Source organism: Linepithema humile, chromosome 1 (genome assembly GCF_040581485.1).
Source record: "Linepithema humile isolate Giens D197 chromosome 1, Lhum_UNIL_v1.0, whole genome shotgun sequence".
Classification (NCBI taxonomy): Eukaryota; Metazoa; Arthropoda; class Insecta; order Hymenoptera; family Formicidae; genus Linepithema; species Linepithema humile.
In genome coordinates this window covers 40,605,365-40,633,359 of record NC_090128.1, presented here as the reverse complement: position 1 = coordinate 40,633,359, position 27,995 = coordinate 40,605,365, and the positions used below count along the sequence as shown (strand labels likewise).

The 27,995-nt window shown below is 35.0% G+C and overlaps 6 protein-coding genes and 2 long non-coding RNA genes across 16 annotated transcripts; 3 read left to right on the top strand and 5 right to left on the bottom strand.

Annotated features, from left to right (window-relative positions):
- Positions 1-182: 182 nt before the first annotated feature.
- RpL35A (ribosomal protein L35A) lies at positions 183-1,597 on the bottom strand. Of its 2 annotated transcripts, none has more exons than XM_012363989.2 (4): positions 1,524-1,597; positions 799-1,041; positions 371-529; positions 183-251 (listed from the first exon to the last, which is right to left on the bottom strand). In XM_012363989.2, the coding sequence occupies exons 2-4, from the start codon at positions 1,036-1,038 to the stop codon at positions 228-230; spliced, it is 423 nt and encodes a 140-aa protein (XP_012219412.1). In that variant the 5' UTR covers positions 1,039-1,041; positions 1,524-1,597; the 3' UTR covers positions 183-227. The 2 variants fall into 2 exon arrangements, with proteins under 2 accessions (XP_012219412.1, XP_012219413.1); XM_012363990.2 differs by having other exon boundaries at positions 1,424-1,565.
- An 838-nt stretch (positions 1,598-2,435) lies between these two features.
- On the top strand, positions 2,436-9,703 carry Spred (Sprouty-related protein with EVH-1 domain). Of its 4 annotated transcripts, XM_012363986.2 has the most exons (8): positions 2,440-2,937; positions 3,088-3,202; positions 4,534-4,828; positions 5,007-5,175; positions 5,722-5,733; positions 5,830-5,891; positions 6,037-6,542; positions 6,964-8,191. In XM_012363986.2, the coding sequence occupies exons 2-8, from the start codon at positions 3,183-3,185 to the stop codon at positions 7,118-7,120; spliced, it is 1,221 nt and encodes a 406-aa protein (XP_012219409.1). In that variant the 5' UTR covers positions 2,440-2,937; positions 3,088-3,182; the 3' UTR covers positions 7,121-8,191. The 4 variants fall into 4 exon arrangements, with proteins under 4 accessions (XP_067214899.1, XP_012219409.1, XP_067214896.1 ...); XM_067358798.1 differs by lacking the exon at positions 6,964-8,191 and adding an exon at positions 8,915-9,703 and having other exon boundaries at positions 2,436-3,202; XM_067358795.1 differs by lacking the exon at positions 5,722-5,733 and having other exon boundaries at positions 2,440-3,202; positions 5,866-5,891.
- On the bottom strand, positions 6,036-8,915 carry LOC137001006 (uncharacterized). Its single transcript, XR_010891155.1, has 2 exons — positions 8,203-8,915; positions 6,036-8,040 (listed from the first exon to the last, which is right to left on the bottom strand). It is a non-coding gene; the product is annotated as an uncharacterized lncRNA (long non-coding RNA).
- An 11-nt stretch (positions 9,704-9,714) lies between the features above and the next one.
- On the bottom strand, positions 9,715-11,049 carry Fdx1 (Ferredoxin 1). The gene is made up of 4 exons (XM_012363963.2): positions 10,697-11,049; positions 10,557-10,608; positions 10,023-10,270; positions 9,715-9,939 (listed from the first exon to the last, which is right to left on the bottom strand). The coding sequence occupies exons 1-4, from the start codon at positions 10,803-10,805 to the stop codon at positions 9,836-9,838; spliced, it is 513 nt and encodes a 170-aa protein (XP_012219386.1). The 5' UTR covers positions 10,806-11,049; the 3' UTR covers positions 9,715-9,835.
- Positions 11,050-18,315: 7,266 nt separating this feature from the next.
- On the top strand, positions 18,316-19,041 carry LOC136997454 (uncharacterized). Its single transcript, XM_067348328.1, has one exon. The coding sequence runs from the start codon at positions 18,316-18,318 to the stop codon at positions 19,039-19,041; it is 726 nt and encodes a 241-aa protein (XP_067204429.1).
- A 3,357-nt stretch (positions 19,042-22,398) lies between these two features.
- Positions 22,399-22,775, bottom strand: LOC105677361 (uncharacterized). Its single transcript, XR_001101545.2, has 2 exons — positions 22,653-22,775; positions 22,399-22,440 (listed from the first exon to the last, which is right to left on the bottom strand). It is a non-coding gene; the product is annotated as an uncharacterized lncRNA (long non-coding RNA).
- LOC137000976 (uncharacterized) lies at positions 22,635-25,530 on the top strand. 5 transcript variants are annotated; one of them, XM_067358671.1, is made up of 8 exons: positions 22,637-22,776; positions 22,851-22,922; positions 22,990-23,030; positions 23,117-23,249; positions 23,440-23,679; positions 23,913-24,099; positions 24,779-24,963; positions 25,101-25,530. In XM_067358671.1, exons 1-8 carry the CDS (start codon positions 22,743-22,745, stop codon positions 25,301-25,303), a joined length of 1,095 nt encoding a protein of 364 aa, XP_067214772.1. In that variant the 5' UTR covers positions 22,637-22,742; the 3' UTR covers positions 25,304-25,530. The 5 variants fall into 5 exon arrangements, with proteins under 5 accessions (XP_067214789.1, XP_067214772.1, XP_067214794.1 ...); XM_067358693.1 differs by lacking the exon at positions 24,779-24,963 and having other exon boundaries at positions 25,101-25,365; XM_067358676.1 differs by lacking the exon at positions 22,851-22,922 and having other exon boundaries at positions 22,642-22,776.
- On the bottom strand, positions 25,446-27,800 carry LOC136996839 (uncharacterized). The gene is made up of 2 exons (XM_067358647.1): positions 26,845-27,800; positions 25,446-26,216 (listed from the first exon to the last, which is right to left on the bottom strand). Exons 1-2 carry the CDS (start codon positions 27,466-27,468, stop codon positions 25,521-25,523), a joined length of 1,320 nt encoding a protein of 439 aa, XP_067214748.1. The 5' UTR covers positions 27,469-27,800; the 3' UTR covers positions 25,446-25,520.
- Positions 27,801-27,995: the final 195 nt, after the last annotated feature.

Below are 27,995 nucleotides of genomic sequence, written 5' to 3'. Positions count from 1 at the left end.
ACCAATATAAAAAAACATTTAAAAATTTTGTGTAATTTACCCTGATAAACAATAAAGTTAAAATACATGCGAATATAAAATTCATTTTTATTTTAATACGAAGAGAAATATTTAACGCTTTTCTATATTATAATTGACTAATATCATTGCAGGGATTATGAATATAAGATTAAAAATGCAGATTTTGGTACCAAAATGGTATTTATTTATTTATGTTATACAACAGTTTATATTCGACTGGGATACATCATCTGCAACACAAAATAATTCAAATTAAACATTTCTTTTAATTAAAAATGTGTATAAAACTTACAATAGGGATTACAATAGATGCTTCTATAAAATCATTAAGTAATAAATTTTTACTCACAATTCTGATACGATGACCCATAGCCTTAGCAGGCAAATTTCTCTTAAATTTAGCGCGTACTGATCCACTTGCTCCATGAGGACGAGTAACTTTGCCCCAGATGGCCCTTACCTTTGTTTTCTTTGTGGTTTTTCCAGGTACGGGAGTCTTGTTTTTAGCCTAATTTTTATGCATTAATTATTAATAATCAATCATTTTAAAAAATAATTTAATAAAATAATTATATATTTAATTTAAATTAGCAACAAATTATACTATACTGTCATTTAAAATTTCAACATCCAAAGATATTAGATATAAAAAAAGATTTTTTGATGTAAGAAAATAAAAGTTGACAATTAAATCTATAAAATTAATCTAAGAAAATATATGTTTTGATTATCTGCATTAACTTAGTTCTTTATACATAAAAGTGTACATAGTTTTACCTTGTATACATAGACACATCGTTTTCCTATATAGAAATCAGAGTCTAGTTTAGTTCTGGCTCCTTCAATTTTAAGAAGAGCGGTATGCTCGTGTTGATTGCGCAATCCACGTTTGTAACCAGTGAAGATTGCCTTTGCATACAAACGTCCATGCCTCTTGAAAGGTCTTTTTCTCAGAGCCACAGGCGCATCTTCTGTAGTGCCTTCCTTTGTCTTAGGTGTTTTCGTTTTGCTCGTCATTTTCTACAAAAAAAAAAAAACATAATAACATAACAAGAATATTAATTATCACATAAATATTTCTCCAAGAAAATTATAAAATCACAATTCACAAACAACTTAATAGAGAACTTTAGGGTTATGTGTGACAGCAATGATGGGTAGTGATGAGAACATTTTGTTCAAAACTACGTGAAATTGCTACACATTTGTAGAATTCGGAATTTTTTGAGATATAACAATTAATTCTAAATTAATGTCTCCTCAATTAACATTTTTAACTTATATTGTGTATACACGCTTTCCTTCACAATATGAAAGGTTAAGGTGCCACATGAAACAAGTTATGATAATCCATAGAAATCTTCGGCAATTAAGTAAAATATGAGAAAGTAATTAATCTTACTGTTACTTAATATAATGCTTCGCAAAGTACTGCTATTATTTATGAAACAGATTAATTACGTCGGCTAAATTTTCTTATTAAATACGAACAACAAACGTACCGGATGTAGAACTGTGTAGAACACAACCTAAAAGAAATAGAAAATCTTACTTCCCTCTGCTGGCAGAAAATATAATTAATACAAAACTCACATGGTAATGTCACATTCTTAAAATAAAAAAATTACGACAAGTTGTGTCTAATTATGCAAGAAAATTTATCTCCTCTATTTAGTTTATATTCGAGTAGGTATAATTTCTCAATTTAAATACTCAAAAACACAATAAGAAGTAAAATAAAATTTCTACAGTCAAAAGAAGCTTGCTAAATTTAACTTAACATTTTATTGTAGTTTTTTATAAGTCAACGTGTAATATATGTATATTCTTGAACTTGCCTCCAGAGATCTATCCTCGCAATGCTAGATAATTTTCACTTAGCCCTGGTAGTTTTATATTAATTTGAATCTGAACATCGAATCAGTTATGTCGACTGTGTTGTTCATATTTACCCGCTGCTACCAATAAGGCACGTATGTCGGCGCGTTTGATTGTTATATATAGAATTGTGTACATCGATGAATGAATCCTGTTGCACAGACCGGCGACTTCGCCCTACGGAAATCCATAAACATTCCGCAAAACTACGACTTACAATTCTATTAAATAATAATAAATAAATCTGTAAAGTGTTCACGAGTGCTATTGTCTTCTCATTCGCACTCGCGAAAATTGCTTGGTTCATTTAATCGTATAAAAAACAAATTAATTAATAACGACTTCGCGAGCAAACGTTTTTTCGCAAGCATCGCATTGCGATATGCTCCGATGCACATTATGGGGAGCAGTGTCTTTTTTTAAAACTACACCTTTCAAGTGAAGAGACGTGTAATCGGTGTGACTGAGCGTGAAAAGAGTGTAAGCGGTCGATAAAATATTCCAAGATACGGACCTGGTTTTTCGCGCATGCGCAATAGTACAAAAACAACGACATGCATGGGAAATGTTACGGCTGCGAAAATCTTGGCGGAAATCTCAACGGACTAGAGCGATTCGGATAAAGTATAGATACGTGGAAAAGATTGGGGTAATCTTTCGAAACGTGACAGACAGCAGGCCAAACTCTTTGTTTACTCGGACGAAACACTAGATCGTCGCGCAGGCGCGAAGAGACAGGCCCAGCTTGTAAAGCTGGATCGATGCAGCTTTGAGAGAGCAGGCGCGATGGACTAGTGGCGGTCTGGTATCGTTGGTATGGTCCCGACGTGGTGTTCTGTGTCGTGTGCGATATCGAAGGCGATGGATGTGCGGCGATAGAGCTAGTTTACACCGATCGTTTTGATACGTACCAAGTACTATGTTCGTACTAAATGAATTTTAGCCTCCAGACCGGTGTAAACGATGCGTAGTACGAATATAGTGCGAATTTAGTACGAGAATAAGACGTACGGTGTAAACTAAATCGTAAACTGCACGGTGAGTGCAAAGTGAAGGAAAAAGAGGCGGCGGTGGAGGAGGTGGCGGCGGAAAGGGAGGAGGAGGCGTACTGCTGGGGCGTTTCCTGTGTATCGGTGTCGCGCGTCGGTGCTGATCTAAAAATAATAAAATAATAAAAATGCTCCGCAGGTAGAATCGCGCGATCGAATGTCTTTTCGATGCGACGAAAATGGTGAAGTGTGGGAAAAAGTGGGCTTTGAGTGAAGGCTTCAATACCTCGAATCATGACAGAGACGTCGGACGAGTAAGTATTTACGAACAGCGGTTTTCATTCTCATGCTGCATCCTACTTCGTGGACCGTACCATTTTCTTGAAGTGCCCGTTATTACTCTCTTTATTATTGTTGTTGTCGTTCCACATTTGACATCGAATACACGCTTCGTTCAGACATGTTTTTATCTGATTTTGTATATACTTTCACTTTCTATTCAGCTGTCTTGGATCTCTCTTTCTCTTCTTCTCCCATCTTATTTCTTTTTCTTTTTCGTCAATTTTTGTTTACGGATTAGAATGACGCGAATAAATTTTGCAACAAATTTCTATTTTTTTTCCCCTATTCGGAATATCTCGTAATTTATAAACGTAATACAAATTTTGTCGCATAATATTCGCGGTGTTTATTTCTTGCTTTTATTTATTCTTTTATCAATTCTTTTATCAATCTCTTTTATCAATCTCTTTCTGTTTTCCTAGTTTACGTGTCTTCCATTCTTTCTTTTCCTCCTACAACTCTACAATAGTATCCAATGTTGTTACATGTGGACCGGTCGTTCATTCATTAAATCAATATCAATCGGACGATATCGTATACATTCGCGTGAATTGAAATTTTCAATGAAACTTCAAGCTCATTCACGTATTGTTTGACGTTTTTAAACGTGAACTATCAGTCTCTAAAAATCTTTATAAACGTATACAATTATATAAAATTCTTTATATTAAAAGTTTATTATATTAAAAAATTTTTCTGTATTAAAAAAAGGATTTTTTTTTTTAATCAGTTTTACATATATAAATATAATAATAAGGCTATAAAATAAAATGCTTACTTTTTTTTATTTGTACACATAAAAAAATTAATAAAAGTAATCTTTAATATCAGTTATTGTATATAATAAATAATAGCCTATACAATTTATGTATTGTTAATGAATTATAGTGTTTCGAATTCATTAAAATGGGATAAAAATAAAAATTTAATAAAAATTAGTAATAATAATATTTATTTAATGAAACATTTGCTTTTTGTTTTTCGGCATATACGTGGCTTTAGCTGGCCAGGCTTACAACATTCGATTTTCCACTCTCCCTTTCCCTTTGTCCCTCCTTCTCGACTTCCTCCCTCATCTTTATCACCCTTTTCATCCACTCATATCCTCTATCATCCTCATCCAATAGATCTTTATAAATAAATTATAAATAAAAATTAGTAATTCTTTTCTTGATACTCTATATATGCCATTTAAATTTGTCTGTAATATTGCTTTACATTACTTTAATTTACTTGAATTAATTTAATTATTATGATCAGTGTAATATAATATAATAATAATAATTATGTCTTTTTTTTCTAGTGATAACTGTTTGGTGAAGGTCCACGCCCAGGTAATGACAAGAGATGACAGTTCCGGCGGTTGGATTCCTTTGAGTGGAGGTGGCTTAGCAAATGTTTCAGTTATACGTAAAGTTATTTCATCAGAAATACATCAAACAAATAATACCAATGGAACTGGTGTGTCCGCTACCATAAATTCTGCCTCTAACACAGCTGTTGGTCCTCAAAATCACGAATCTTCTAATATCTCCCCACCTGTAAATAAGAGAAAGCACGAATATGTTATTTATGGCAAACGCATCAAAGATCAATCCGTAAGTCTCATATGTCTGTAAATAATTTATTTTAGTTGACATTTATTCCAAGAAGAATGCTTAAATAATGTGGCAGCTACATTTAATATAGCTTATCATGTTACATATAATTTGATATTAATATAAATATATTTATTGTATGTGATTTGTATGCAAATAAATGTCTCTTTTTCTACAGGTTGTCCTTAGTTGTACAATCAAAAAAGATTTTGAATATAATAAGGTAATGCCAACTTTTCATCACTGGCGAACAGGGGAAAAAAAGTTTGGACTAACGTTTCAAACGGCTGCTGATGCAAGGGCATTTGATAAAGGTGTTCGAACAGCAGTTGAAGAATTATTAGAAGGTATTATATTTTCCTTGCCAAAATCAGTTATAAGAAATTAATATAATTGTTCAAATTAAAAAATTGCATCTACAATAAGTGTTAGATTTTGAGATTGTTATTCAGTGTCAATAGTATAAAAAAGATCTCTTTAATTTAAATGCACTTTTTATTTTGTTTTCTCCCTATCAATTTCAATGTATATTTATTTGGTTTAAATGTGAAAAATGTAAAAAAGTCTAGAAAACATATAAATTCATTATTATAGTTAAAACTGACATTATTTTGTAATAGAGTGGATGACTTTGATTTAGTATGTTTTTTGTCTTTTTTATATTTTATCTATATATACATATTTATTTAGATATTCTATCTATACTCAGACATTTATAATTATCAGCTCTAAATATCAGTCATGTTAACAGAATGCACATTGTGCGTGTAAAAAGATATTACATCAAAGTCATCCATGTTTTTACAAAGTAAATTTAGTTTATAACAAACATGAGATTCTTTTGCAATATTTTATTAATTTATTCGCACTTATTTTGCTGCAATTTATTATGGATTGTGGAAATGGTAAGCTCGATGATTTTGAAGTCATGTTTTATTATTTTGTTGTTCTTTATTTTTCCATTTGATTTTACTGTAAGACTATACCTCAATATGTGATAGGTCTGTCTGAGTTAACGTTGACCACCAATGCTGCAGATGCTGGAGACGAGGATGTTTTTATGGTAAGAAAATTTATAGTCTCATTTACTAACTTTACTAAACTTTAGTCAAGGAAATTTATAATAATAACGGTAAGAAAAGTTACGTTAACAAATCAAAAGAGAAATAGAGCAACAAAGTTTTTATTAAAATTATTAAATTTTGCAGACTTTGAATTTGCCAGTGGAACAACTAGAATCACATCCATCTTCAGACACATCTCATATAGCTCGAGTACACTGCATCGGTGATTCCTCTATTAAAGATCCGCCGTTACAACATCCCTTGGCATCCACAGCAAATATCGGATCGGATAATTATCCCTATGTGCAGCTTACGACATTTAACCATGAATATTTATATCCTATCATCGATGATCGCAAAGGTGAAAGATTGGACGGACATAATACCTCCAATAGTGGAAGTACGCTGAAAACGCCAAGTATCATAATGTCCCAACCTTCAGCAAATATTGTGAAACGCAACGTGCCTGTACGCTGCAAACATTGTCAAGAGCTATATTCGGTACAACACAATCCCAAAGGTTCCTGTGAATATGCTCCTGATCCATTTAGACGTGGAATCGCAATAGTATCTTGTTTATCATGTGCTCAATGTATGCTATATCATTGCATGAGTGATGCGGAAGGTGATTTTGAACAAAGTCCTTGTAGGTAAGTTATATTATTTCAACTATCATCGATGTTATTTTTTAAAATTTATTATATCATTATTATCACTTGTTACATTTTTATAATTATTACACGTTATATAATTATCTCACACATTGTTCATTTTGCTTGTTACGAACTTTCACTTGTGTTACTATTTTGTACTTTTCTTATAAACTTATTCCAATTTAATTCCAATTTCTCACAGATTGTATAAAAATTATTGTATGAATATTAAAATACTTTTTTGAAAGAATAATTTTGCATAACTACTTTTTAAGCTGTGCATTGGTATTTTTTGTATATTACCTATGCAATTGTCTTCTAAAAATAAATTGCTCCAATTTATAATAAATAGTTTCAAAATATACTCAATTAATTATAATAAATAAATAAATTACAAAACATTATGTATATCATGCAGTTGTAGCATGGAGGAAGGATGCGGACGCAGATGGTTTGGTTTGGCATTATTATCACTGATCGTTCCTTGCTTATGGATATATCCTCCACTTAAAGCTGTACATTGGTGCGGGATGTCATGCGGAATATGTGGCGGGCGTCACGATCCTGTGGGATAGCCGGAGAAACTTTTTGCTGTTTCTGCACAATGTTGAACTGGATCAAGAAATTTCTTTGCATTATACAATGCAGTAAATGTGTATAAATGTCACATTAATTGCATTATTTGATGTGGAACAAACGGAGCATAGGTTGCTGTCAAAAGTATCAAAAAAAATAGACAGCTTCCAGTACACGCACTCCATCATCATTTTTTAAAATTGATCAAAGAGAAAACACCCGGTGTAGCACAAGATATATTACATGTAGTCCCATACAATGTATATTCCTTATATTTTATATACTTTATTAGCAATGTGCATTATTTAATCTCACCACACGTTAATTTGTTGTGCAGTCAATTAGTATTATTTGACTTCAGCAATTTAATGTGAGGTAAAGATATTATCAAAGGAGTGTGATCATATGCTAAAATCCAAGACAACAATTTTCTGAATAAATTATTAATTGATTAAATATAAATGAAAGTTAAATTTTGTATTTTTATCTTCAAATATACTGTCAGTTGTTGTTCGTCTATTTGTCAATACTATTGTTGTTTATACTATTAACTCAAAGGAATTTGCAAACAATACCAGCAGAATTAACACATTTCTTATTTTTTTAATTCTAAATACAAAATATGATGTAAAAACATTAAAATAGATTAACAAAGACTGGCTAGTTGGTTTTGCAATTTAAGTTGGATAAATCAAATTTTAATAATCATGATACATCCTTTCTCACACTGATAATTCCAAGGAAATGTTTTTAATTACCTTATCTGTTTCTCCTTTAAATATCATGGGGCAAACCGCTTCATTGAACTGAGTATAAAAAAATTTCTTTGTGTTGGTCCACAAAAACTACACTCTACAATGTGCACCATGTATCACAAATAGATGGTTCAAAGTCCATTTGCTGCTTTCCATAGATTGATCTATGGATTGTATTGTATATGTATATTTCATAAATACTATGTATATATAAATTTGTCTATATTGTATATTCAATAAGTATTGTATATACTCAAAAAAAATATTGTATATACGAGGTTTGACAATAAAGTTCGCGAACTCATTGCGGCATCATTGCTACATACCTTATTGCTGGATGTAACTGTGGTCCCTAACGTAGTCCCCTTGGTCTCCTTGCTATGCATATATGCCATCACCTTTTTCAAGCCTTCAAAGCTGTCCTGCAATTGATTTTGTATGACCTTCAGAGCTATTATTGTATTATTCTTGATGTCAGTGTTGTATGTTTCTTTCAAGGTTTTTTTAAACGGAAAAAACTCACATGAAGCTAGATCAGGACAGTGTTATACAAGTAGGGATAGTCATGGTACAGAATCTACAAGGTCTTGAAAAAAAGTTCAGGTCATGTTTGTTTAACTTTTTTACGGTCTTCAGCATTTCTAAACAGCAAGCTTGATTAATGCTGGTGAATCCATCTCGTCATTAGTGACACGATTCAGAATCTTGCCTTTCCAGAAGATCTTGACAAATTTCAGCTCATCTTTGTTTTCTCATCTTTAGATTTTCAGCTAAAATTTTTTACTGTTTCTCTATCAATTTGTACTGCATCCACAATGCTTCTCACAGTTAATCGATAATTAGCACGTACAATTTCACAAATTTTTTTAATGTTTCCATCAATTCTGCTCGTTGATAATTGACCTGATCTGTCGTTATCATTATCAGTCACATTTTTTCTACCCTCAGAAAAACGTTTAACCCATTTGTAAATTGCAATTTTCTTCATAGCATCATCCTCATAAATTTTCACTAACATTTCCTGAATTTTATTCCCAGCTTTACCGAGTTCCACAAGAAACTTGATGTTCGCACGTTGTTCTAATTCAAGATAAGGCATTATTACAACCAAATGCCAAAACACGCACAAAGAAAAACCGTGCTTACAAACGAAACATCGGAATACGCCGCAATCACTGCAATAGAAAGTTCAAGAAAGCTGTAGAGAGCTAACCAGTGATGCCAGAAATGTACGGTAACATGTCACAGCGCACTATGTCATTTCTAGCAAACATTGCTATAGTGAATGCAAGGCGGTAAATTCGCAACTTTATTGTCACACTTCATATATTATATAAATATATATAATTTTATTACTACTGTATATAAATATCAGGTCGATTATTATCATAAAATACTTAATTTTTGTACGAATTGCGTATATTATTATTAATTTTAAGCATTTGGTTGATATTTGTAATGTAAAAATTATTTATATAATATTTAATTAATAAGTAGAAAATTTTTTTTTTTAATTATAATCGAAAAAATTAATTACATTTATATAAGTATATATAAGTATAAATTTCCTTGACAAGCATGTGTGATGCTAAATTAAAAAATATGTATGTGTGATGATACTTCCAAGTATACCTATAAATGTAAGTTTAAAAACCAACTAGATATTTTTCATTATTATATTTGAATGTTGCAAATTCAAAAATTAAATTTTAAATCTGCAAGTCTATTATATCATAAATATGTTAAAATTTTGTATGATTGTAACTGAAAAAAGATGTGTATCTTAATCCAATGTATAAGAAATAAATATATTGTACCATAAAGAAATATTGCATAAGTTATTTTTAGATTCTGTATATTTATGAAAATATCTATAAAAATCTATTTATTATAACAGACAATATATACAAAATATGTTATTTACATATTGAACTTTGTTAAATTCTGAAAAAATAATTGCTAATGTGGAGCAGGTGTATGTCCATCTACATAGAAATTTCTAGTTGCTTTAGGTAACCTTAGCTCTATGCCATCTAATTCTTTGGTTAAAATTATCTGGCAACCTAAAAAAAGATTAGAATTAGGAATTAACATATTCGATAAATGCTCGTAAAGACTTCGTCATTCAAGAAAAAAAATATTATACCCAGCCTAGAATTTTCTTTCAAAAAAGGTGCTAGATCTAACAAATCTTCCTCCTTCTCTTCAGCTATTGGAAGTTTTTCTGTATAATCATGATGAACATACACGTGACAAGTTGTACATGCTAAAGAGGCCTCACAAGCTCCTTCCATTTCAATCTCATATCTATGGGCCAAATAAAGCACATTATCTCCTACTTTTCCTCTTACTGAAAATTTCTTGCCATTTTTGTCGATGAAGGTGACATTGACTCTGAAAAAATAACCGATAAAATTATGTTGATTGTTCTTAATATCAAATTATAAATATAAAAATTTATATTTTGTTAATTTAATTCATATATAATAATACTTATACATAGAAAAAATTAAAAAATATTTCCTTCTTATTTCTAACTAGAGAAAAATGTACTTTGTATTAACTACAATTTTAATACTACTTATAAACTTTGTATTATATATAAAATCAAATTAAAAAATTTATCCTTTTCTTAAATAAAATGGATTTTTCGATGTAACAATGTGTTTATTGTACTTACACATCAGCTTCAGTTTTAGGATCTTGCATTTCATATTCACCATGAAACATACCTATAGAAACATTAGTTAAACTTTAAAAAACTTAATAATTTTGCTATATAATAACAGTAATATAATGAAATTATTCTCATTTCTTTACATTTCGATGTGTGAATTTTTTGGTTAAATACTCTAAAGTGATTTTTAGATATACACATTCTTTTCATACAGAATGTCAACGATCGTAAGAGAAACGTCATATTTGACATGATTCACAATATCATATTAGAATATTCGATTCGTATAAATTTACACGTGCTAACAACGTGTGCAAAAGTAAACAAAAACCAAAACTAGCAGAAACTACCGTGCACTGTGCAGTGCAAATCGCAACCTGCTGCAATTTGCAATCTACAACAATGGCTGCGTTCCGAAATTCACTGCCAGTACTGAAAATCTACAATATACGTAACGTAAACTGCAGATTTTCAGTACTGGCAGTGAATTTCGGAACGCAGTCAATGAATGCGTTCGGAAAACAACAGTTGCACAACTGTTGTATATGTCTTGTCAATACTCGACGTTGATTTGTTGGCTCTAAAGCCTTGTGTCCACGATACTAGAACTCGGTCCGAGATCTCGGACTGAGGGAAAGTTACTAGAACTCGGATCATGTACACACTGAATTTGGATGCAAAACTCAAATAAGAAGCTCAAACGAAAAAATGCGTTGCGTCCCATTTTTCGGAACGAGTTATTGCGAGTTATTAGATTTTACTAGTTTCTTTTGCTATCTGTCAAGACAAAATATAAGATACATAGGGCCACTTTTTCCAACGTCGGTTAACTTTAACCGACTGGTAACTTTTCAGAATAGCCAACTGAAAACTCGAAACTTGTATATGTATATGTATATACAAGTTTCGAGTTTTAAGTTGGAATCCAAAATGTTCGTGTCGAATTCGCGCGTATGCTAGCGGCGATGCAGACACAGATTACCGGAACCGTTTTTCACGAAAAACGCGCAGCAAACGGAGTCGCGGGTGGAATCCCTTTTTTGAATTGAAGCTGAAAGTCTTTATGCGAATTATTATCTCGACAAATCGTCCAACTCGTGCGACCGTTTCTCATACGTAGCAGCAAGGCCAGAAAATATTATTCAGCCGATCAAAGCACAGTCGAAAAACAAAGCTTATAAACACGAGCGAGTTGAAGGTAAAATGTCTGGTGTTCGAACTTACGGAGAAATAAAGCAACTGTCTATTTTTTAGTAAACCAGGCAATAACATTTAATTAACACAAATTTTAACAATTAAATGAACAAATTCCAACGAAAGTAATTGACGTTAATTCGCACTCGGATTCGTGAAATCGCGGAGAGCGGTTCGACAATTTAGTCTCAAGATTTTCAGATGCGTTTTTAGAAGGAATTAATAATCTGAACGTTTCGACTGTTTAAGAACAAGTGAAGCTTTCAAAACGATCTCTCGCGATCGACGGCGATCGATCTCATCGAGCGACGAAATTCGGCGTCGCGACTTGCGCATTAGAGTTTGCGGCGGTTGTTGAGACGCCGAATTTCGAGTGATCGCTTAGCTTGTGTAGCGGAGCTTTATGTCGTAGCGGTTTTCTTCATTTAAACTATTTGCATTTATTTACGAAGATCTTGCATTTATATTGATCTTAAACATACCGCCCGCCTTGGAATGGCAATTCCGAAATATGATCGAACTCTCGAACTAGTGAAAACGCTCGACAACGAAGCTCCAGCCGTAATACCGTCGCGAATGCGAAATTGATGACTGGTGAAATTCGAGTAAACACAGAATCAAATTCGATGATAAATTCTTGTGAGTTTCTTGGCGTGGGGGTTTTTTTTTTTTTTTTTTTACACCGATGGAGTGTTCGTTGGCTCGCTATCGAGAGGTAATAAACATAATTTTGTGATTGGGCGCTTGAATTCGGACGACGCTGTTTTTATTGACACGACGCGAGGTAATGCATCTGAACCAGAGTGTAATTGCGTAATGCGCCCGAGCTCCCATTTGCAGGGAGGCAAATCTGGCTTGCGCAAGAGAACCATCTGACCGACCTTTATTATTTCTTGTTTGCGCTTCCATTTGACTCGTTGCTGGAGTGTGTTGACATATTCGTTTTGCCAGAGTTTCCAGAATTTTTCGGTCATTAATCGCACGCGTTGCCATCGTGACAACCGACTTTCCTTCAGATTGAGCAACGATGGTTCAGGAGTCGTTGTGATAGCAGAACCGATTAGGAAATGGCCCGGAGTCAAGGGTTCGTAATCGTCGAGATGGTCGCTTAGCGGCGCAATAGGTCGCGAATTCAAGCACGCCTCTATTCGACAAAGAAGCGTCGTGAATTCCTCGAATGTGAGCGTCTCGTTTTTGACTAGGCGGCGGAGATGATGTTTCACACTTTTTACACCAGCCTCCCACAGTCCGCCGAAATGCGGCGCAGATGGGGGAATAAAATTCCAGCTTACACTGTCAGTCGCGATTTTATTTTGAAAATTGCTCTCGGTGAGAGCGGCCCGATATGCGGACGCGAGCTCTCTGTCAGCGCCTAAGAATGTAGTTCCGTTATCGGAATACATTGACTCCGGTAATCCTCTCCGAGAGCAGAATCGTAAATACGCATCGAGAAATGCGTCGGTCGAGTAATTACTAACGAGCTCAAGATGAATCGCTCGTGAATTAAGGCAAATGAATAAGGCGATATATGCCTTTTGAGTCTTGATTCCGCGACCGCTACTTGTGCGAATTTGGATCGGACCGGCATAATCAACGCCACAATGCAGGAAGCTGCGCTCTGGTTTTGTGACTCGGATCGCGGGAAGATTTCCCATTAACTGTGACGGAACAGCTGCCTTTTCGCGAGCGCACGGAACGCATCGATGAATGATGGCTTTGGTCATACTTCGACTGCGTAGGATCCAAAATTCCTGTCTTAATACATTTAAGGTTAGTTGTAATCCAGCATGCAAGGATCGCACGTGCGCATTTTTAATAATGAGATGGACAAGCGGATGTGACGCGAGTAGAATCGGATGCTTCCTGTTGAATGGGAGAGGCGAATTTTGCAATCGGCCTCCCACTCGTAACACATTGTCCTGATCAATGAATGGATTAAAGGAAAGGATTGGACTTTTATGGTTGAGCGATCTTTTATGAGTGAGCGCTTGGATTTCCGTGGAAAATAAGGCTTGTTGGATATAGCGGATCCAATAAAGTTTAGCGCTGCGATATTCGTCAGCGGATACTGCGGCAGGAACTTCAGACCCTTGCGGTTGATCGTGCTTCCTGCGTTTACATTTATTTAAAAATTTATATATATAAGCTGTAACGCGGATCAATTTAGGCCAGGATGAATATTTTTTCGCTAGATCCCATTCGCGATCGTTCATTGCGACCGTTGCGCATGTAGTTCGCACTTCGAGCTCCGTTTCGTGGGACACTGTGCTATTCTCAATCGGCCAAAATTCGGAAGAGCGTTTTAGCCATGGTGGGCCTGACCACCATAAGTGATGATTGATTAAATCTTGTGCGAGCAATCCGCGAGACGCGCAATCAGCTGGATTATCGTCGGTTGATACATGACGCCAAGTGAGATGAGGGAGATTTGCAAGAATTTCGGTGACGCGGTTTGCAACAAATGTTTTCCACCGAGATGGATGTTGACGAATCCACGCTAATACGATTGTGGAGTCCGTCCAACAGTAGCATTGAGTAGTATTTGCTGAGATTGATTCTTGTACGAATTTCATTAGCCGTGATAGAAGAACGGCGGCAGACAGTTCTAAACGCGGAATGCTTAAGGGCTTTAATGGAGCTACTCTAGATTTTCCGGCTATGAGCGATATTGTTGAGTTTCCGTCAGATGAAGTGACCTTGAGGTAAACAACTGCGGCGTATGCAACGAGCGAAGCATCGGCAAAGCCGTGCAATTCTTGCTTGACGACGTGTGGACCGCACCCTGTCCAACGGGGCACTCGGAATTCGTTGAGCAACCTAAGATTTGAATGAATTTGGTGCCATGTAGTTAATTGTGATGGTGGAATCTTTTGGTCCCACTCCAATTTAAGGCGCCATAGAGTTTGCATGAAAACCTTTGCGATGATAGTTGCAGGTGTCACCCAACCAAGGGGATCGAAAATTTTTGCAATGATCGCAAGTATCGAGCGTTTGGTATCTGGCGGATGGTCCTTTAATGTCGATTGGAATTGGAACACGTCGAGCACGGGATTCCAACCGACGCCGAGCACTTTGAGCGTTTCGCTCTCGTCGAGAGGTTTTGTGCAAGCGAGACCGTGATCCTCCGGGTTGATCTCGGCTAGAAGATCCTGCGAGTTGCTTGCCCATTTTCGTAATTCGAAACCGCCGCATCGCAAGAGTCGAATCAACTGTTCGCGTACTTGACGAATGCGTGTTACGTCGTGTTCGCCGAAGAGTACGTCGTCGACATAAGTCTGATTCGTCAACACGGGAACTGCGAGAGGAAACTTCTGACCTTCGTCCTGCACCAGTTGTTTGAGAACACGAAGAGCTAAGAATGGTGCACAGGCTGTTCCGTATGTGACCGTGAGTAATTGAAATTCTGTGACGTGTGCTGAGGCGGACTGCCATAGAATTCTCTGATAGTCCATGTCGCGAGGATCAACGCGGATTTGCCGATACATTTTTGTGATATCGGCAGTGAAGACGTATTTGAACTGTCGCCATTGCATTATAACGGCCGGAAGTTCTGATTGGAGCTTCGGGCCTGCTAAGAGATGATCGTTTAGAGACGATCCGTTTGAAGTTGCTCTCGAAGCGTCGAAGACAACGCGTAAGCGTGTCGTTGTGCTACTATCCCGGATGACGGAATGGTGTGGAATATAAATGCATTGCCCTTTGTGCGAGAACGATTTCGGAGCGACCTGCATGTGCCCGAGGAGTTCGTACTCTGAGAGAAAATCTGAATATTCGCGTGCCTGCGCGGGATGAGCGTCGAGTCTTCGAATTAAATTGCGCAGTGATTTCTCAGCTATAGCGCGAGAGTCTCCAATGTCAATTGGAGGACCGTGTTTGAATGGAAGACGCACTACGTATCTTCCGGTGGAATCTCGCGAGTGCGTATTCCGGAAATGAGTCTCGCAACGTTCGTCTTCGGGACTTAATATTTTTTTGTGAGGCATCTCTTCGATCTCCCAGAATTTACGCAATTCGTACTCGAGAGAGTCGGAATTGCAGCAATGATTTGCGTTAACCTTTAGTGCTTTCTGACATGTCGTGTTAACTGAGGACGTGTTCATGGGAGAGTTCGAAAGAACGAAATACAGAACTTTAGATTCCACGCCTTTCGTGTAACAGGATCGAGCCTTTGCGAAACGATACACACAAGCATGTCGTTCCACAATTGTTCCGGAGACCGTTTTAAATTTTTCAATGCTGCTACAGCGACCCCGACCCTGTCGCGTAGGGACTGGAGATCCGACACGGACTCGCGAGTTACGCTGCTCAAATTCAACAGCGTGCTCAGATGCACATTCAATAAACGGCGCGCGCTCTCGTAACGTGATTTTAGCAAATTCCACGCTACTGTGAAATTGTTTTCGGTCACAGCTAAACACTTCACGCAATCGAGGGCGTGGCCTCTGAGACTTGATGTTAAATAATGCATCCGCGTAAAATTCGTGAGATCGTGATTGTCAATGATTAACGCGGTGAAACGATCGCGAAAGCTCTCCCACTCCTCGAATTTTCCGTCAAAGGGCGGCAATTTGATGGGAGGCAAATGTTGAAGAGCAACCGACGACGTGTAGCCATGGTGCACACTACTATTTATAATAGATTGGTTCGGGCTCACCGGAGGTTCCAATTCTTCCAGACATTCGGCCATAAAGTCGGAGGTTGCGTGATATGTGTCCTCAGCGTGGTCGTATAGATTCTCCGAGAAGTAACTGCAAGCGGCTTGCTCCTGCTTCGTAAGCCGAGTCACTAGCTCGAGATGACCGGCTTGAATTTCGGCCCAACAGTCTTTCAACGCGCTTATTCGATTCCGTACTCGCGCTGCACTTAGATTGCCTTTGCCGATTTTTTTAAAATTGTCCAATGAGCGATCAAGCGAGCGTAACACCTGCCTCTGTTTTGTTAAGATTTCGGCCATGCTGAACGAGAATTTATCAAGATGAAACTGCACCAGAAAGGGTGCTACTTTTGAATTTTCCAATTCGCGATCCGTCGCTACGATCCGGCTCGAAGGACCAAAATGTTCGTGTCGAATTCGCGCGTATGCTAGCGGCGATGCAGACACAGATTATCGGAACCGTTTTTCACGAAAAACGCGCAGCAAACGGAGTCGCGGGTGGAATCCCTTTTTTTGAATTGAAGCTGAAAGTCTTTATGCGAATTATTATCTCGACAAATCGTCCAACTCGTGCGACCGTTTCTCATACGTAGCAGCAAGGCCAGAAAATATTATTCAGCCGATCAAAGCACAATCGAAAAACAAAGCTTATAAACACGAGCGAGTTGAAGGTAAAATGTCTGGTGTTCGAACTTACGGAGAAATAAAGCAACTGTCTATTTTTTAGTAAACCAGGCAATAACATTTAATTAACACAAATTTTAACAATTAAATGAACAAATTCCAACGAAAGTAATTGACGTTAATTCGCACTCGGATTCGTGAAATCGCGGAGAGCGGTTCGACAATTTAGTCTCAAGATTTTCAGATGCGTTTTTAGAAGGAATTAATAATCTGAACGTTTCGACTGTTTAAGAACAAGTGAAGCTTTCAAAACGATCTCTCGCGATCGACGGCGATCGATCTCATCGAGCGACGAAATTCGGCGTCGCGACTTGCGCATTAGAGTTTGCGGCGGTTGTCGAGACGCCGAATTTCGAGTGATCGCTTAGCTTATATTCCGAAACGGAGCTCGAAGTGCGAACTACATGCGCAACGGTCGCAATGAACGATCGCGAATGGGATCTAGCGAAAAAATATTCATCCTGGCCTAAATTGATCCGCGTTACAGCTTATATATATAAATTTTTAAATAAATGTAAACGCAGGAAGCACGATCAACCGCAAGGGTCTGAAGTTCCTGCCGCAGTATCCGCTGACGAATATCGCAGCGCTAAACTTTATTGGATCCGCTATATCCAACAAGCCTTATTTTCCACGGAAATCCAAGCGCTCACTCATAAAAGATCGCTCAACCATAAAAGTCCAATCCTTTCCTTTAATCCATTCATTGATCAGGACAATGTGTTACGAGTGGGAGGCCGATTGCAAAATTCGCCTCTCCCATTCAACAGGAAGCATCCGATTCTACTCGCGTCACATCCGCTTGTCCATCTCATTATTAAAAATGCGCACGTGCGATCCTTGCATGCTGGATTACAACTAACCTTAAATGTATTAAGACAGGAATTTTGGATCCTACGCAGTCGAAGTATGACCAAAGCCATCATTCATCGATGCGTTCCGTGCGCTCGCGAAAAGGCAGCTGTTCCGTCACAGTTAATGGGAAATCTTCCCGCGATCCGAGTCACAAAACCAGAGCGCAGCTTCCTGCATTGTGGCGTTGATTATGCCGGTCCGATCCAAATTCGCACAAGTAGCGGTCGCGGAATCAAGACTCAAAAGGCATATATCGCCTTATTCATTTGCCTTAATTCACGAGCGATTCATCTTGAGCTCGTTAGTAATTACTCGACCGACGCATTTCTCGATGCGTATTTACGATTCTGCTCTCGTAGAGGATTACCGGAGTCAATGTATTCCGATAACGGAACTACATTCTTAGGCGCTGACAGAGAGCTCGCGTCCGCATATCGGGCCGCTCTCACCGAGAGCAATTTTCAAAATAAAATCGCGACTGACAGTGTAAGCTGGAATTTTATTCCCCCATCTGCGCCGCATTTCGGCGGACTGTGGGAGGCTGGTGTAAAAAGTGTGAAACATCATCTCCGCCGCCTAGTCAAAAACGAGACGCTCACATTCGAGGAATTCACAACGCTTCTTTGTCGAATAGAGGCGTGCTTGAATTCGCGACCTATTGCGCCGCTAAGCGACCATCTCGACGATTACGAACCCTTGACTCCGGGCCATTTCCTAATCGGTTCTGCTATCACAACGACTCCTGAACCATCGTTGCTCAATCTGAAGGAAAGTCGGTTGTCACGATGGCAACGCGTGCGATTAATGACCGAAAAATTCTGGAAACTCTGGCAAAACGAATATGTCAACACACTCCAGCAACGAGTCAAATGGAAGCGCAAACAAGAAATAATAAAGGTCGGTCAGATGGTTCTCTTGCGCAAGCCAGATTTGCCTCCCTGCAAATGGGAGCTCGGGCGCATTACGCAATTACACTCTGGTTCAGATGCATTACCTCGCGTCGTGTCAATAAAAACAGCGTCGTCCGAATTCAAGCGCCCAATCACAAAATTATGTTTATTACCTCTCGATAGCGAGCCAACGAACACTCCATCGGTGTAAAAAAAAAAAAAACCCCCACGCCAAGAAACTCACAAGAATTTATCATCGAATTTGATTCTGTGTTTACTCGAATTTCACCAGTCATCAATTTCGCATTCGCGACGGTATTACGGCTGGAGCTTCGTTGTCGAGCGTTTTCACTAGTTCGAGAGTTCGATCATATTTCGGAATTGCCATTCCAAGGCGGGCGGTATGTTTAAGATCAATATAAATGCAAGATCTTCGTAAATAAATGCAAATAGTTTAAATGAAGAAAACCGCTACGACATAAAGCTCCGCTACACAAGCTAAGCGATCACTCGAAATTCGGCGTCTCAACAACCGCCGCAAACTCTAATGCGCAAGTCGCGACGCCGAATTTCGTCGCTCGATGAGATCGATCGCCGTCGATCGCGAGAGATCGTTTTGAAAGCTTCACTTGTTCTTAAACAGTCGAAACGTTCAGATTATTAATTCCTTCTAAAACGCATCTGAAAATCTTGAGACTAAATTGTCGAACCGCTCTCCGCGATTTCACGAATCCGAGTGCGAATTAACGTCAATTACTTTCGTTGGAATTTGTTCATTTAATTGTTAAAATTTGTGTTAATTAAATGTTATTGCCTGGTTTACCAAAAAATAGACAGTTGCTTTATTTCTCCGTAAGTTCGAACACCAGACATTTTATCTTCAACTCGCTCGTGTTTATAAGCTTTGTTTTTCGACTGTGCTTTGATCGGCTGAATAATATTTTCTATTTTCTATTTTCCCTATAATAGTGATACGAGATACTGTGAACAATATAAATAATATTTTAGTAAGTAATTATAGAATTGAAAAAATAAGAGAAATATAATTCTTAAATAAAATAAATTAATAAGATTAATAATTAATAAAATTTACATAAGTAGCTATTATTAGTTTTAATGCAGATTAAATTAGACATTAAAAATATATTATAACCTATATATACATATTATTTTTCAAGAAAAGTATAATAATATATAAAATTGATTTTCAGTAAAAACTTCTTTTATAATAAAAAATGGATAATAAGGAAAATGTTAAAATTTTATTAATGTTATATCAACAACATTCTTGTTTATATGTTACAAAAAGTGTTGATTATCATAATCGTATGAAACGAGATCAAGCTTTACAGATAATCTGTAATCAGTACAAAGAATTAACAGGACAACCACTAACAACTGAAATTGCAAAAAAAAATTAATAATTTAAGATCACAATATCTGGACCATCTAAATAAAATAAAACATTTGAAATCAAGCGGTGCATCACTTGATGATATCTATAAACCAACTTGGCAATATAACATAGATCAGAAAATCATCGTAAAGAATCGTAACTCGATTACAACGCTAACTATATTCAGCCAAGTATAAATATTATTGTTCGAGGACTCGGACCGAGATCTCGGATTGAGTTCTAGCATCGTGGACACAAGGCTTAAAAGATCTGATAGAATACTCCAATGGCGATGAGCGCTCACACAACCGTTGTGTTTTCTGAACGCACCTAGTACAACACATGAGTGAATGGGAGAGAGAAAAATGAATTGAAATAAACGAAGAGCAAATGAGAGAGAAATTCAGATGGCATCATTGTGTTAAGCCTTGTGTCCACGATGCTAGAACTCAATCCAAGATCTCGGTCCGAGTCCTCGAACAATAATATTTATACTTGGCTGAATATAGTTAGCGTTGTAATCGAGTTACGATTCTTTACGATGATTTTCTGATCTATGTTATATTGCCAAGTTGGTTTATAGATATCATCAAGTGATGCACCGCTTGATTTCGAATGTTTTATTTTATTTAGATGGTCCAGATATTGTGATCTTAAATTATTAATTTTTTTTGCAATTTCAGTTGTTAGTGGTTGTCCTGTTAATTCTTTGTACTGATTACAGATTATCTGTAAAGCTTGATCTCGTTTCATACGATTATGATAATCAACACTTTTTGTAACATATAAACAAGGATGTTGTTGATATAACATTAATAAAATTTTAACATTTTCCTTATTATCCATTTTTTATTATAAAAGAAGTTTTTTCTGAAAATCAATTTTATATATTATTATACTTTTCTTGAAAAATAATATGTATATATAGGTTATAATATATTTTTAATGTCTAATTTAATCTGCATTAAAACTAATAATAGCTACTTATGTAAATTTTATTAATTATTAATCTTATTAATTTATTTTATTTAAGAATTATATTTCTCTTATTTTTTCAATTCTATAATTACTTACTAAAATATTATTTATATTGTTCACAGTGAGTGCGTTCGAAAATAAGTTTGGTTGGTGTTGGGAAAAAAGATAAAGTTGGCAGTATTGAAAATTACCAGTGCTGCGTTTCGTTTCTTCCACTGGGATCATTGGAATTATACGTTATACCAGGGATCACTGAGGTTTGTTGAGGTTATTAAGGACATAAAAAAATTTGCTATTTGAGGTATTATGAAAGAGGTAAAGAAGAAGTAAAACATATTTTATAATAATATGCTTTATCTATATATATATAAATAAATATATATGCTATAGTTATTATATGTAATAATTAATGTAATCATAATTAAATACAGTAAAACAAATGTATTCTAACCTTTACTTCTTTTTCTCTTTTTTATAAATTATTGTTTCTTATATTTAAATGTAACATAATTGTGTAATATTTACAGATCACTTCTCTTGTTACTTATTATACGTCTCTTAAACATATATTTAAAAAATGAAGAAATCTGTGCAATTAGTTAAGAAACACAACACTCGTCAATTGAAGTTGCTTGATGAAATAACCAATATAGAATATATAATAGAAGTTAATGAAGAAGATTTCAATCGCGCTTATAAAGGTATTATTTCAATATTAAACAGTTTTCTGTAATTGTGCAATAATTTAAATATACCTATATTCAACATGTTTGTTTCATTATCAATATCTGAAGCATTGTTGTCTGTTTCATTTTGATTAGTCTCAATATTTGACAATAAATCATCAAGTTGTATGATAGTATTTATATTTTTCATATTTTTTTTCGAAGAACTGGGATTATCAATTGTGCTCGAATTACGTTCGTTAATTAAAAGGGTATGTTTTGCTTTTTGTAGCAAAGCATTAGCAAATGTAATATCTATATATAAAAATAACAATATATAATTATTTTTGCATGCTTTCTTATCTGGATAGTTAACTGTTTAATATTGAAATAATACCTTTATAAGCGCGATTGAAATCTTCTTCATTAACTTCTATTATATATTCTATATTGGTTATTTCATCAAGCAACTTCAATTGACGAGTGTTGTGTTTCTTAACTAATTGCACAGATTTCTTCATTTTTTAAATATATGTTTAAGAGACGTATAATAAGTAACAAGAGAAGTGATCTGTAAATATTACACAATTATGTTACATTTAAATATAAGAAACAATAATTTATAAAAAAGAGAAAAAGAAGTAAAGGTTAGAATACATTTGTTTTACTGTATTTAATTATGATTACATTAATTATTACATATAATAACTATAGCATATATATTTATTTATATATATATAGATAAAGCATATTATTATAAAATATGTTTTACTTCTTCTTTACCTCTTTCATAATACCTCAAATAGCAAATTTTTTTATGTCCTTAATAACCTCAACAAACCTCAGTGATCCCTGGTATAACGTATAATTCCAATGATCCCAGTGGAAGAAACGAAACGCAGCACTGGTAATTTTCAATACTGCCAACTTTATCTTTTTTCCCAACACCAACCAAACTTATTTTCGAACGCACTCTATAAGGCCGGCGTCACATAGAACCCGTAATCCGTAATCCGCACCGGAAGTCCGCAAAAGTTACTAGGGATTGCGTCTGTCTGTATTTTAGATATTTCATGTATGAATGTTCTCTCACTTACGGCGTTTGACGCGTAAATTTTAGGTTTTGTGTCAGTGTTCACGATGACTTCTATATATTCTGCAGTAAATATTATTTTATATTAAATGCTATTTGATATATGCAAGCTGTTATAAATATAAATTATTAATAAATGTATCTTATTTTACAGCGAATGAAATGTGGCTATTGCGGGTGGGTAATGTCGGACGACATGGACGAACTAATAAAACATAAATGTTTTGCAACATTCGATGAGGAAGTGGATGTCATAGTTGTCGACAAGGACAAAGTTGTTACAATGAGTATGTTACAATGCTTTCAAAATGTATATTTCGGCGTAGTTCGATATAATCATTTAACCTTTCAGCAACATTTCAAAAATATTACACATTGCAATGTCATATTCCTTACATATTTATACAAGATATGATTGAAAGGAATTGTATACCTCAAGAATACTATAACAATTACTGAAATATGATTATTTTACAGATACTCCAGAGACAGTGGAGAAGCAGCAGCAGAGGCAAAACAGCAGCAGCAGTGCTTCAAAAATCGATAGTACTGCAAAGAATGGCTTGACAGCCTTAATATCAGCAGATGCAATTGACGAATTGCTTATCGAGACTGTCGAGCAGAAAAGGCCTTTGTGGGATCATTCGCAAGGCTACAAAAATCGGACAAAGTTGAAAACCGACGCCTTATGGACAGAAGTTTCCAACATAATGGGTGGTATGAATATCAAGTAGTGATCGTGTATTATTTAATGTTAAAGGTTATGCATCACTTTTAAAGTGAGGTAACAGGCCAATCCAGACGGATTTGTATAACACATAAACATATGTATAAAAAAACCAATTCATTTTCTTATGCATATGCTTATGCACTTATGCAAGTTTGTGTGGATATACTGCAGCGTGATTTCGATTACAATAAAATTATTTTTAATTATGTTAAAATTGCAGGTGTCAAGAGTCCCGTAGAATGCAAAAAAAGATGGGGATATTTAAGAGACAATTATACAAAAGCTAGAAAATTGATGAAGAGCTATGTTCGGAGCGGATCAAGTGCAGAAGATGGCCGGCCTGTTAAAAGCAGTTTCCGCTTCTATGACAGAATGCAGTTTTTAGAATCGGTCATCCAGAGTGGACCGTAAGTATTTTTTATTTCATGGAAATTATTAAATGAAGCTGAAATTTGCAGAATTATTTCGAAATTGTAAAAATATAGTACAAATTTTAAACAATTTATTTCAGCTACTAATAAGCTTTGTAAGTTTCCTCATCACCCAAATTTTTTATATTTTATAACAAAATTAAATATTGTTAAGCGTATTTTCTTTTAAGACAAAATTTCGAATGCTACTGGTAATTTGTGAATAATTTAATATCAATGAAATAGGTCAAATAATTCGCATATTATGTTTATTATAAATTTCTGAGTTTTGTCCATGTTAGCACCATAATTTTCAAAATTGGCTGCTATATTGTAAAAAAAATAAAATAACGGACATTTGAAATAATTCACATATAATGTTCATGACATGAACCCTTCAATATTTTTTGTACAATTTTGAATATTTCTATAAATTTATTTATTTCTTTTATCAATCGAGAATTTATTTCATTAATTTCATTTATTATTTTAAAAAAGCGTTGAAATTGCTCGTATTATCCTAACAAATTTAATGTATATATTGTGCTATGAAGAATGCCAATCTATATTTCATAATTAAAATTTGTACGACTCTTGGCAAAAAGGAATATTTAACTTAATAAAATTCAGCTTCAAAATGTGATTAATAATAACATAAAATCTGATGATCTTGTAGAACAGTCAGCTCCCTACCGATGACATTGCGCGAAAATTCAGACCCATCAAATGTTTCTGTAGATGACAACATAGAAACATTCACAAGACCCCAATCAGAAGAAAAAAGCAATGATAGCAACAGCCGGCCGGGTAGTTCTGCGGATAGTTCTGTCAGCTGCAATTCGCGAGTTTCGAAACGACTACGTATGTGTATATATATGTATATATATATATATATATATATATATATATATTCTAGTTGCGCAAGGAAAAACCGTGCAGGATATAGGACGTCACAATATTATAATAAAACTCAATTATTATTATTTTCTCTTTAACAGGCAGCGAAGAAATTACACAAATTGAAGCTGAGTTGATGTCATACCTCAAGGAATCCCAGCCAATTCATGATCCAGTGCACAGCTTTTGCGATATGCTAGGGGATATTCTACGGCGTTTGCCATATAACAAACGGCGAGATTTACAAATGGAATTTCTCACCCGGGCAATCGAAGTAGAAAAGAGTTCAGATTTAGATATATAAGATATTAGATATATAAGATATTAGATACATTAAGATAATATAATTAATAACTAATATTTTTATATATGCAGTTTTATTTTATTCCAAAGAACTATTAAAATAAAAAATATAATTGTTGGAATTAAAGCTAAATCTACTAGAATGTTATGCTATTATTTTATTGATTTTAATGAAAAAAATATGTACATCTTTTTTAAAAAGATTATTTAAATAGAGACTAAAAATCATTTGCGAGTACTTTATCCCACTGCCACGATAATGGATTCACATCTTCAAAATACGACGCGTATGCATTTCGCACTCTAATTGCTTCAAGATTTTGATATCTGTTTCTTTTATTAATATCTACTAATCCCATAGAAATTATTTCACGATCTGCAGTACTGAGAGTTTGGTAGCGTCTTTCTCGCAATGGCAGATGTTCTTCTGAAGTAATAATAAAATTATGTAAAGCTGTTGAAGCTTGGACAATTTTTTGGACAGTTGACGTACATGCTATAATCGGCCGACGAAAAATTCTCCAACGTGCAGCTAATATTCCAAACGAACTCTCAACGACTCTTCTCGCGCGACTAAGTCTATAATTAAAAATTTTATTTGTTATATTTAAATTTCCACTTCGAGGGTACGGCCTCATCATGTAGGTCGTGAGTGGAAACGCTTCGTCTGCAACAAAAACGAAGGGAAATTCTTCGTTACTGCCATCAAGTTGTGCAGCTGGCGGTATTTTTAATTTCTTGTCTTCCAACAGATTCATCAGCCCGCTGTTAGTGAGAACTCCTGAATCACCTTGCCTTCCCGGAGCTCCGATGTCAACAATTATGAAGCGATACTTAGCATCGCTAATGGCTAGCAAATTGATGCTATGGTTTCCTTTGTAGTTGTAGAAGCAAGAGCCACTATTAGCTGGCGCCTGAAATTATAAACAATAGGAGTAAAAATAATTGTTTTATAATTATGTGTTCCAGCACAATTACACTTTATCAATATATATATATATAGATTAATTATAAAGAAAAAAGTTATATATATCTAGTTATATATATCTATATATATATAGATTAATTATAAAGAAAAAAGTTTCAAAAGATAGAATTAATAAAACCGTACTTTTTCCAGAATCGCAATTTATTAAAACCGTATAATTTACAGATAAAAAATTATAAGAGAGAAAGCGTTCCGTTTAGAACTTTCCTTTAAGTTCTTTTATCACTGAAGTATATTACAAAAGTGGTAATATCGTAGTGTGGTTCACTAATGAAAAATTGAAAGAAAATATTCATTCCACTATAGAATTCTGCCTTTCAGTCTTTCAATGCAACTCACTCATATGCTGACATTGAGTATAAATTTAGATTTTGATATAAAGTACATTGATTATATCTCATACAGGATCATATCTCATACAGATTATATCTCATACACAATATAATATTGTTAGAATGTTTGAAGGATATCATGTGCTATCTGAGATGAAACAGCATAAGTTTTAGATGTTCTGCATATATATAATTAAAGGGAGATTTATATCATTTTCTTACCTGCATCACAATGTGTTTGCCGTCTATTGCTCCAATGCAATGTGGAAAGTTCCAGTCTTTGTTGAAATCGTCACTGATTGTATGCCAATTAGTTTCATTAAGTTGCAAAAAAACTTTTTCTTTCAAGGTAGTCCATATTTCTTCGCATACCTCTGCTATTATTTTGGAAACTGTATTATGACCGATTCTAAATGCATATGAAATTGATGTCATACTGTCTCCAGATGCTAAATAGCGTAAAGTGACTTCCAATCGAGTACGAGGAGGTATTGGTTCCCTGATACACTCTTGTTTTGTAATACCTGGCCCAACCAATACTAATAGTCTTTGAAATGTTTCAGGTGACATTCTAAAGTAATTGAAATACTTGTCTGAATCATTCAATTGCATTTCTAGTACCAAGTTGTCGCTTGCTCCTTGCAATCGTCTTCTTTCCAGCTGAAATATCGGTCGCACCCAGCACTTGCGCTTCTGTTTTTTGGCACTTTCCAGTCTCTTCAATTTTAAATAAATTGTAAACATGTAAATCACTCTATTGTACGTTAGTTTTCTTTGATGAAATGGAGAAGCCACTGAATTTTTCAACATTGTAATCATAACTAATAACATGAACCGAAGATTCATTATGCTTCTAATTTCAAAATTGTCAAACAAGTCACTTTATAAAAATAACAATTATTAAGATTATGACACGTTTATTTTTATTTAAAGTCGGAGTGCAATTGCATTGCGTGCTTACATGCCTCCTTGTAGAAATTGCGTCCGTAACGTTACGTGTGTTTTTTCTCCTTGTGTCCCATGGAGCCGTAAATACACACGTAACGGTATTACTATTTTTTATTTAACAGATTATAATTGTTTATTTGTATTTTATTCATAAGAAAACTACAAAATATATTATAATTTTAACAAAAATTTTAATTAAATCGTCAAATTTAGTTAAATAAATAAAATTAAAAAAAGCATTACTAGTAATAACTAGTAACTTTTAGTAACTTTTACGGAAATTTCATGGAATTACGGCTCCATGGGACACAAGGAGATAAAACACACGTAACGTTACGGACGCAATCCCTAGTAACTTTTGCGGACTTCCGGTGCGGATTACGGATTACGGGCTGTATGTGACGGCACCCTAAGTATCTTATATT